General features: G+C 45.7%; 1 protein-coding gene across 1 annotated transcript; it reads right to left on the reverse strand.

Annotated features, from left to right (window-relative positions):
• Nucleotides 1-535: 535 nt before the first annotated feature.
• ZNF264 (zinc finger protein 264) lies at nt 536-11,688 on the reverse strand. The gene is given in 5 exon segments (XM_006878225.1): nt 536-642; nt 7,073-8,162; nt 8,164-8,276; nt 11,230-11,472; nt 11,583-11,688. Coding segments are annotated over 5 exon segments (1,659 nt in total).

Consider the following 11,688-nt stretch of genomic DNA (forward strand, 5'->3'; position numbering starts at 1 on the left):
AAACATCATCTTTCACCGACTGATGGAGCATCTGTCTGAAGCCCGACACTTTACAGGCCTGCGGGTGCTTTTCTCCGCTTCAGGTCAGTCCAGGAGCCCACTCCGACCCAGCGGAGCATGAGCGATTCCTAATAAACTCTCGACTGACCTTCGCCCGGCCCCTCGGCGCCGCAGCCATCGTGGGACTCCGAGGCACCCTGAGACTGGACAGGAGGGCGAGCGAGCGAGGCCGGGCACCGTGCGCAGCCGACCCCATGCCAGCCCTGCCTGTCTCCGTCAGCGCCGCGGAAAAGACACTGACACCCAGGACGCCGCGGTGTGCAGGCTTGCGCAGCCGCGTGGGCGCGAGCCTGTCATTCGCCCAACCCTTTCTCCGTCACAAAGGAAACCAACGGCCACGGTTAATGACGCAGTCGATCGCGACCGGAAGTCTGCCACCATCCTGAGACTGTCTTTGGCCCCGCACCTGCCCAAGGTGCACAGCCTTGTGGATAATGTAGTTTTCACACACCCAGCCGTCGGGGTGTTCTCCACGTCAGTGGGCAGGATGCCCTGAGTCCCGCCTCTGACCCGCCTCCAGACAGTAGGCAGAGTAGGAGAAACCAGGCAAGTCTGCAGCCGCCCTTGTGCCTCCCTTGGAAACTGAGGATGGAGGGACAGTATCCAGATACCCTGACAAGTGCATCCCGGCCCTTCTTCCTGCGTTATCTCCTCTTCTACCAGATACAGATAGGCGAGTAGCCAAAATACCACTAAAGGAAGAATTCCAAAGCCCTGCGCAGAATCTTTCCGATCGCACAGACTGTCTTCGCCAGGGATTTTGGCCCAGTACCATAATTGGATAGTAAAGGCACCGACGTTGGCGGAAGCACCAGAGAAGCGGATTTGTCATCAACTACCTATACATGACATGGCTGAACCCCACAATATCCGGATGATGTGAACAATTACACTTACAAATGAGCAGTGGGAAAGTTCTGGCTTTGCTGCTGTTGTTAAGGGCCGTCGAGTCGGTTCCGACTCATAACGTTTCCAAGGGGCAGCTGGTTAGAACCGTAGACCTTGTGGTGAGATTATTGAACAAATACGTGTAGATGGATAACGGAATCGATGGAGACCAGCCCCACACTGAGGAGTTGAGGAAAAGAAATCAGTCATTTTAGGAGCTCTACTGATCATCTCAGAGATGGATTACAGAAATTCTTAAGGTCGCCACTGGATGTTAGCTACTTAGGGTTGTTTTACTGACAATGACCTTGAAGGTTTTGAGTCCTAGATAGAGACTGGAAGGATAGATAGCCAGAGAAATTAAAATCCAGATTCACTGAAAGTACATTTTCTGAATAATTCTCTGGTAGAGGTTCTTTCCTGTTTTCCCTTCTTTTTCTCTTAATCTGAACCAAGCTTCTTCAACAAACACCTCCCTCAAACTCACCCACTGCATCCATCTTGAAGACTTTTCTCTGTAAATTACAAAACTAGAAAAGACAAAGTAATGTAGTATAAGGAAATGTAGAAAGAACTGGAGTCACAAAGCCAAAAGGGAAGGACACACTCAGTACTTCTCAAGCTGAAGTAACTCGAGGCTTCACCTTGAAATACTGAAGGACTCCACAGTAAAAATACTGACTGATGCAGAAAGCTCCAAACAAAGATGGAAGGAATACACAGTCAGTGGACCACAAAGAAATGGGTGACGTTCAACCATTAAGAGGTAGCATCTGATCAAGAACCGATAACACTGAAGGAAGGATTTTAAGCTGCACTGAAGCCATTGGTGAGAAACACGCCTCCAGGAATTGGGAGAATACGAATTTAAATCTTTCAACAAACTGGTACAGTACTAAAGGCACTCCGCTTTGTAAACAAATTGAAAGACAGCTATCTGGCCAACCAATTGGAAGCGCTGCACATTTGTGCCCATTCCACAGAGAGGTGACCCAATACAATGTGTAAATAATTAAACAATATTATCAATCTCGTGGAGGGTCAGAGAAAAAGAGGAAGACGCCCAGAGAGAGAGATTGGCATAGTGGCAACATCAATGGGCTCAAGTGTAGCAGCGGCTATGAGGTTGGTCAGGACTGCGCAGTGTTTCGTTCTATTGTCCACTGACTTGCAGGCACCTAACAACAACAACAACAACAACATGGTTAATCTGAATAACACTATTAATCAATAGGATCTGACAGACATATATAGAACACGTCATCCAAAAACAGAGGAATGCACATTCTACCAAGCATGCACGGTACATTCAATATTCATATCCTCAGAAAATAAACCTCAACAAATTTTAAAATGCTGAAATCACAAGTGTATGTAAAATATGAAGAAAAAGAATAAACAAACTAGAAATCAGTAACAAAGATTTCAGAAAGTACTCCAAATTAATCCATGGGTAAGAAAAAAAAATATCAAAAACAATTAAAAAAATAAGAAAAGAAATCTAGCTGAATGAAAAATATTTACAACAGTACTAAAGGGAAATGAACAGCTCTAAATGGTCACGTGGCTGGTATGTGCCGTCGAGTCTGTTTTGACTTATAGCAAGTCTGTATAGGTTTCCAAGAGTGGCCAATGGGCTTGAACTGTGATTAGCAGTCCAGTGCTTATCCTACAACGCCACACCAGGGCTCCAAACTAGAAAAGAAAAATATCCAGGAAGGTTTTTTTATGTGTATAAACAATGCTGCAGTTCTGGTGTGGTGTTGTAAGATAAGCACTGGACTGCTAATCACAGACTGCTCCTTGGAAACCCTATGAAGGTTGCTATGAGTGGGAACTAACTCAATGATACATAACAACAATAGACAAGTTTACTTAAAAATTGATACGTAGTCAAAAACTAGGCTAACAGCCTCCATTTTTAAATAAACAGGAAGAACCACTTCACACAAGTTTAAGGTGGACTGGATAGCTACTGTATTCAACAAAGTATGTTACAGGCAGAGCTTTAGACAGACAGAACAGAAAAAACAGAAACAGGCCAATATGAGTACGCCTGAATGAGTCTTTAAAAAGGGGCAAAAGCAAATTTCAACAGAAGCAGGATACTCTTTTCAATAGTGCTAGAACTGAACAGAAGGGGAAGAAAACCCACCTAAATCTCACACCATTTCATTCAAAAGAGATCAGATATTTAAACGTAAAACTGCAAACATTTTTTCCCCATAAATGATCAAGTTTAATTGGTGCATATCATTGTACTAGTGGTACTGCTATTCTGAAATTACTAACAGCAATATGGAAAAGAAAATTTATAAAAAAAAACTTTTATTTACAAAAAGCGGTAAGAAATAAAATTTACATTAGAATTTGGACATTAACACATAAATTTACATTTGAACATTGTTGTTAACTGCCAGTTGGCCCAATAGCAGCCCTGTATAGGGTTTCCAAGGAGCAGCTAGTGGGTTTGAACTGCCAACCTTGTGATTCACAGTCCAGTGCTGATCCTACAGTGCTACACTGAGTTCATTTGCACACTCTTGTTAAGTGTTGTCAAGTCGGTTCCAACCCATAGCAACCCTGTATAGGGTTTCCAAGGAGCGACTGATGAGCTTGAACCGCTGACCTTGCAGTTCAAACTCTGCAGTGCAGCACATTAATTCACAGCACCACACCAGGACTCTACTTGAACATTAAGTAAAATAAATTGATTTGGACAGTCAAAAAAAAAATACTTCCAAGAGTGTTGGAAATAATTTTGTCATGTGTTTGTTGACAGTCCCTTCCCAGATCTCAGAATCAGAGATGGTGGGCAGGTGGGGCCGGAAGGAACCCTCTTTGATCAGTAGATGGTTGCGAACAAGTCTTTCAGTGATGATACATTTACCTTAGTCCTGTTGTTGTTAAAGTGTTGTAGAGTCCTTTCTAGCTCACAGTGATCCTGTATTAGGGTTTAAGTAGCTGGTGGCTTTGAACCACTGATCTGTGGATAGTAGTCCAGTGCTTATCCTACAGCACCAGAACTCCTTAGTTTCATTAGAGTGTTTTCAAAAAAAGAACACTTTTTGTGCCATTAAAAAAAAAAAAAATTTGAGGTCAATTTTTAAAACTCAAGTGGACAGTTTCCAAACACGTTGAAGCTTTGCAACAAGTTTACAGGAATGCTGCCCACATAAAAGAAGTTTCCAGATGGATCAGCACTTTACGGAAGATCAACAAGACCTCAAAGGTGAATAATGTCAGGCAGAGAGATCAGCTAAGGTGTTTATGGCAATTGGTTTTTGGAATCCTCATGGGGTCATTTTCATAGATTTTCTCAAAAGACAAAGGACAACCACAGTGCCTATTCTGAAGCAGCTTTAAGGAAACCGCAAACTGCAATAGTGAGAAAAAGGCGCAGACAGCTGCACTGAGGAATTTCTCTATCACAACAATGCACCTGCTTATCTGAGGGTGGCAAGGATTGCTCCATGAGGATTTTGTTGGGAACCCTTATTTCATCCACCCACCCTACCACACTGATCTTGCTCCTTTACACTTCTTTTTGTTCCTAAAACTCAAAGAACATCTAAAGAAATTTTTTTTTCTTAAATACACAATTTGAGTCCCTCAAAGATGCCAAAACTGTCAGGGTTTTTTTTTTAGGGGTATTATATGCGTGGATCCAGTGCAAAATAATGAGAGCCAAAACATCTCAGCAATGTCAGCCAGTATGTTGGTGTTCAAAACCACCAAAGGCTTTGATTACTTAATCCCAAGAAAAGTATCTCTAGTTGAGATGAACATGTACCCTACCCTATCAATGCCCAGACTGGTCACATCCTTGTCAGTTCTGGTGGGTTCCTTTAGGTATGAGCTGGTCATATCTGGAATCCACCCTTCAGCTTCATCTCAGTGGAGAAAACCATGGCCGCTGTGTCTCGCTCACCTGACATCCACTTTCACCAGCATGCCCCTATCCCAAGCTGCTAACTTGGAAGACTAAGCTATGCAATACTTCTCAAGAGTTGGAAGTAGCTAGACAACTCTATCTCAAAACTGAATGGTAACGAAATGGAGCCTAGCAATCATGAAGCTGAGCATTTCAAACCAGGAGAGCAGCTACGTAAGAACCTACAAGGTTCGGAAAAGCCTGTTTTCTCCCTAAGTGGAAAATGCAGTCAGGCAATTTATTTGGGACTCCTTTCAAGGAGTGCCCCCTCCTGCAAAACCATCAACACCAAAATATACCAGTAGCAAAAGCTAGACAGCATCTCAGATGTGAAGGCAAACGATCAACTATAATAATTACGAGAACTGCAAACATTTTAGAAGAAAGCATGAAAGAAAATTTTGGGGGATCGGAGCTTTATGAAGAGTTGTCAGACATGGCGCAGAAGGACTAAAGGGTACACTTAATAATGAGTTGTAGAAATCATACCCTGACCCAGGCCACGGCATATTCAATAACCTCGCATGCATGTAAAAGCTGGACAGTTAAGGAAGACGGTCGAAGAATTGATGCATTTGAGTTCGAGTGTTGGAAGAGAATACTGAAAGTACCATGGACTGCCTAAAGAACAAACCTATATGTGTTGGAAGAAATACAGCCAGAGTGCTCCCTGAGAGCCAGGATGGCCGGACTTCGTCTTTCATACTTCGGACGTATCACGAGGGATCAGCTCCTGGAGAAGGACAGACATCCTGTTTGGTAAAGTGAAGGGTCAGAGAAAAAGAAGACCCCCAACTAGATGGATTGGCACAGTGGGAGCAGCAGTGGGCTCAAACATAGCAATGACTGTGAGGCTGACCCAGGACCCGGCAGTGTTTCATTGTTGGGCATGGGGTCACTATGAGTTGGTCCCGACTCAACAGTACCTAACCACAGCAACAACGAATCACACAGACTAGTTTCTGCTCACAATGGCAATGCAAAACCACATGTGTCATTATAAGGGTTCAATGTTGAGTACATGTTTATTTCTTAACGTGTGGACAATATATTTTTAACAAGACTTAACAATGATTATTGAATGTAGCTTTAAAATAAAGCTCAAATGAAGGAATCACCAAATTCCCCGCCTAAAGATTGCATGGTTGTAGGATCAGCACTGAACTTTGAACCACAAGGTGGGCGGTTCAAACGCACAAGGGATCTCCTCGGAAACACTCTACAGGGTGGCTATAGTGGAAACCGACTCGACAGCACTTAACAACAACAAAGACAGCACCAGGAGACCAAGTCGATGGTTACTGTGATAGCCACACATAGGTGCACGTACACATCCTGACTTGTTAAAATTCCAGTCTTGTTAAAGTCCTCACAAATTCTTTGATAAGCTGAAAAACAAAATTCCTTCTGTGTTTTTCTGAGTTTATCATGATCATTTAACTTAACTATGTATTTCAACTGTAATTTAACCCCTTTAAATTGTCACGGTCGAGAAGTTTCTCTACAGAACTCTAAAGAAGATGAGAAATCCCCATGAGAGGAAAGAATTTTTGGAGTCCTGGGGTGGTTCTGTGGGCTAATGCGTCAGACTACAAAGTCGTTTGAACGGCAAACTTGGTGGTTCAAGCTCACCAGCTGCTCCTTGGAAACCCTACACAGAAGTCGCTGTGGGTCAGAATCGACTCAATGGTACTTAACAACAACAACAAGGATTACACGGCTCCACTATCACCCACATGCCAAAGAAAAAAAGAAAAAAAGAAATTACCATTGAAAAAATAAGAAATGACTGTTGGGCCATTAAAGTGCATGAGGAAGCAATTCGTTTTAGCAGCCTCCTCATCTTTGTTTTACAGATCCCTGAGAGAATAACAAGGCTAAACTAAGACACATAGGGTTGAAGGGTTTCTTAAATGAACAGTGACCACTGAGTCTCTTTCCTCGATGAAGTCTAAGAAGTTCAATCAGTCTCCACGCAGATCAATTTCTAAAATGGCTTAGATGACAAGTCATGATCTGTGACAGACAGAACACTTCTTCACAGGGATGGCACTTGTGAGCTCTCCCTGTGGCATGAACGATCAGATGCTGAGTAAGAGGATTCCTCCGACCAATGAGTGTCCTGAGTAGTTACAGTGAATGAATCCGTCCCCAAGAGCAACCCGTGGATGTTTACTGAGCTCTGCCCACTCGTGAAAGGTCTCCCCACGTCCGTCACACCGACAGCGCCTCTCCCAGGATGGGTCCTTTGGTGCTGAGTGAGGTGGGACTTGCGGTTGAAGGCTTTCCCACACTCAACACACTCATACGGCTTCTCTCCGGTGTGGATGCTGTAGTGTCGGATGAAGGCCGGCCGGTCACGAAAGGCTTTCCCACACTCCTTGCACTCAAAAGGTTTTTCTCCTGTGTGGCTCCTCTTGTGCAAGACAAAAGTGGAGAGGTGGGCAAAGGTCTTCCCACACTCACTGCACTCATAGGGCTTCTCCCCGGTGTGGATCCTCAGGTGCTGTGCGAGGTGTGCACTTTGGGTGAAGGCCTTCCCACAGTCTGTGCAGGCATAGGGCTTCTCCTCAGTGTGGATCCGCTGGTGCCGGGCAAGGTGTGACCTGCGGCTGAAGGCCTTCCCACACTCACTGCACTGATTGGCCTTCTCCTCAGTGTGAAGACACTGGTGCCGTGTAAGGTATGAATTGCGGCTGAAGGCCTTCCCACAGTCTGTGCACGCGTAGGGCCTCTCCCCAGTGTGAATCCGCTGATGCTGTGCAAAGTGTGATCTGTGGCTGAAGGCCTTCCCACACTGTGTGCACTCGTAAGCCTTCTCCCCGGTGTGAAACTGCTGGTGCCGTGCAAGGTGAGACCTCAGGCTGAAGGCCTTCCCGCACTGTGTGCATGCATAAGGCCTCTCCCCAGTGTGGATGACGTGGTGTTGAAGGAGGTTTGTGTTCTTGCTAAAGGTTTTCCCACACTCTGTGCACGCGTAGGGCTTGACTCCAGAGTGAACCTGCGCATGTTGAAGCAGGAGGTGTCTCCTGTTAAACGCTTTCCCGCAGTCCTTGCAAACACAGGGATTTCTGTCTTTGTGAGCCATGATGTCTCCGTCAGGGAGAACAGCTTCTGGAGAAACTTCTTCCTGGAGAATCTTTGAGCATGCGCCATCACCCACATCCACACATTCGTGTTCAGGGCTCATTTTCCCAGGGCACTGATCCTTCTGGGTGTCCATCCCTGGTCTCATGTGTAGGTTCTGTGGTTCTGGTGGCCCCTGTTGACCCGTCTCACCTCAGCTGGGAGTCCCTGGAGGCTTCTTGGGTTACTTGTCCCCGGACTGAAGCCCCATTAAACAAGCCTGGCTCAGGAGTAGTTGGCTCTGTGAGCTCAAGTCTTGTACTGGCTCCTGAAAGACATTCAAAAGGGCCTATTAGCAATGCCAACATAGAAAAAAACCAAATTACCACCTCATTGAAAATGGTGGTGGTGGTGGTGTGCCGTGGAGTTGGTACCAACTCATAGCAACCCTGCACAGGGTTTCTGAGGCTGTAAATCTTTGCGGGAGCAGGAAGCCTTATCTTTCTCCCTCGGAACCGCTGGTAGTTTCGAACTGCTGAGTTGGGGTTAGCAGCCTGACTCGTAACCACTACGCTATCAGAGCTCCTTGAGAACATACAGATGGAAGTAGTAGCTCTATGCCTGATGTCTTTTGGTATCTTTTTTCCATTTCTTTCTTTCCTAGTCCTTGCCTCTTTTTCCAGCTTGGGAGGGAGGTCAGGAGGAGAAGAGCCCTTCTCAGAGTCCACAACAGTCAATGGACAAGGGGCAAGGACACTGCATGTGGTGAGTCTGCTCTCAGGGAGGGCACCTTACGGCCAAGAGGCAACTATCATGAGTTGACAATTCAAAGATGAGAGACTGGCTAAAAACCATGAGGAGAGAAAGATTTCCTTAGCAGTGAGAAATTGCAAATCAAAACCACAGGAGATACCATTTGGAGCTTGTTTGCTTGGGAAAGAATTAAGGAACTTGATAAATTCTAGTATTAGAAAACGAATCAATGGAAGCTTTCCCACGCTCCTACTGGAAGAGAAACTTAGCATGATACCATAGAACAATGGAAATAAAGTGATAATCTAACAATACCCCTCCCAGAAACATCAAAAGAAAAGCAGATGTATGTGGGTGTACACATGTATGTGAATGTTCGTGGCAGCACTGATTGTGAGAATGAAAAACTAAAATCAATGAGATGCTGTGCAAAGGACAAGAATACACTGTTCCATGCTAGCACGTCAGCCCGAACTCGGAACAAACCTACACGACGGAACAGCTCGGTCCCACCGGTTTCCTACTCTGCATTCTTTACAGAAACTTGGAGCAGCTGATGGATTAGAACTACTGACCTGTAGGTTAGCAGCTGGGCACTTAACTGAGCCACCAGGACTTCCAAAGGAATTGTTGTTAGATGCCATCGAGTTAGTTTCGACTCATAAAGACCCTGTATAGGGTTTCTGAGGAGTGACTGGTGGATGTGAACCACTGGCATTGCAGTTACAAGTCCAGTGCTTATCCTCTAAAAGAATATAGCAAAAAACGACTTGGAAAGTAATGGACTGGCCACTTTAAAAACAAAAAACTTGGATAAATCTAGACCTAATAAATAAGCTAAATGTATATATAAAAACCTTCACAGAAAAGGGCTGGAACTCCTAATTCAGGCAAAGTGTTATCTCTCTGAAAGAACTGGGATAGGAAGGAGAGACGCACATTCGTAGAGCTATGGGGAATATGTAGTAATGTTTTCATTCTTGGGTTAAGAGACGTTCCGGATATACTTTTCAAAAAAGAATGGGTGAATTATAAATAATGAGTCGAGTTAGTGGATTACAAGCTGGGCTGCTAACCGCAAGGCTCCGTGAGAGCAAGAAAAGGGTTTGTGCGCCTGAACAGATTTACCCTCTCAGAAAACCTACGCAGGGTTTCTATGAGGTGGAACTAACTGTCGAGTCTAATTTAACACAACCAACCAATTCATAGACCAGAGAAGCCCGGGAACATAGTGGGTTTTGAGTGGGCTGCTAACTATAAAATCGGCAGTTGAATCTAGCAGCCACTCCGTGGGAGTAAGAGGAGGCTTTCTGCTCCTGTAATGATTTGCGGCTTTTGTATCGGAACCATCGGAACCGACTCGATGGTGCATAACCACCATGACCATTTATATACCAAGGACTGTAATGCATTATAAACCACAGTTCATGACTCACCTAAATCTGTACACTCCACCATAAAGAGCAGGGTCACTTGATCACTGGACAAACATCTCAGCGTCAATTTCCAGCTCTACGCACACTCAAATTCCCTAAATTGCATTTTCCCTTCCAAGTCATAGGGATAAAAATGGAGCCTGCTGTAAAGGGTGGTTGTGAGGCTAAGGAAAACATCCAGTACGCTCTTTGTAAGTTCTCTAGAGAAACTCAGGCTTATGTTGTTGTGTGAAGTGCTACCAAGTCGGTTCCAAGTCACAACGGCCCCACATGGGGTTTCTGAGACTGTAACCTTTGCCGGGACAGTGGGCTAAACAGCGTTCTCCCACGAAGCAGCTGAACTACCGACCCCTGGTTCGTAATTCAGGGCTTGATTTATGGAGCCACTGGCGCTCCCAATGACATATCATACAACACTAATGACGGATGGTGAATCTATGAGACACCTTACAACATGGGCGAACCTGGAGGTTATAGTATACTGCGTGAAATACGTCAGTCACAAAGGGACCAATATTGTATATGACCACTGTTGTGAAAAAGTTAAAAAACAAAAACAAACCACTGAAAGAGACATTCTTTGATGGTTACCAGAGGCGGGAAAGCTAAGAGGCAGAGAATAGTGAGAGACAATAATTGGGAAAGGGGAAAAGGTCTTTTGTCCTCACAGTTCACAAGGAAACGTGAGCTGTTATTACGACGATAATCATGACAAGAATATTACTAATGACAAAGTTTTTGCTGCGCCACTTACTGTAGGGGCCGGGCAGTGTGCTAAACAGTTTCGTGCACTACCTGACGACACGGACACGACTGTGACTATCAGTTCAAAATAGGCTGAAAGCAGACGGCTGAGCAGACCGCCAGGCCTTTCTTCCGCGGAGCTGCAGGATGGACTCAAACGGCTCACTTAACCACCGTGTGCACTCCCACCATGGGTCGCTGACACTCCTCTGGGGCTGGGGATAAACCAATTGGTAAATCAGCTCCACTTGCCGTGAATAAAAACCAGCAACTTGCTCGGCTTCCGGCCCGTCCACAAGCCCTCTCCTACCCAATGGAGACGCAATTCCATATACCTCCTCCACTGACCTGCGTCAGGACCCGCCGCGCGCCCATCGTGGACCCAGTGGACAAAGCGATTCTGGAGGTTCCCGAAGCTCAGCGGAGTCCGCTGCCCGGGCAAGGTGGCCTCGGCGGACTCGTGTGAAGGGGGCAGACAGAGCCAGGGGTCGCCTCCCAGGCTGCAGAAATGGTAGACAGGTGCGGCGGCAACAGGGAACCCAATGACCGAGGAGACACCCGTTAACGGAGGGGGCCACGGCTCCCACAAAGCTGACCAGGTCAACTGTGAGGGGGGCGGCAAACCCCTCCCCAGGTTGTGCGAGGAAAACCGTCGCATTCAGATGGCGTGTACCTCTAAAGGCTGGAAGTTCCGCCCCCACGAGCTGACACGCAAATGACGTTTCTGTATTTCGCCATCATTGGCCGAACGACAAACGCAGACGTAGGACGCGCAGACTTCTGGGGAACGTAGTCGTTTCCACCCAT

The sequence above is a fragment of the Chrysochloris asiatica genome, unplaced genomic scaffold (genome assembly GCF_000296735.1).
Source record: "Chrysochloris asiatica unplaced genomic scaffold, ChrAsi1.0 scaffold00116, whole genome shotgun sequence".
Taxonomy (NCBI): Eukaryota; Metazoa; Chordata; class Mammalia; order Afrosoricida; family Chrysochloridae; genus Chrysochloris; species Chrysochloris asiatica.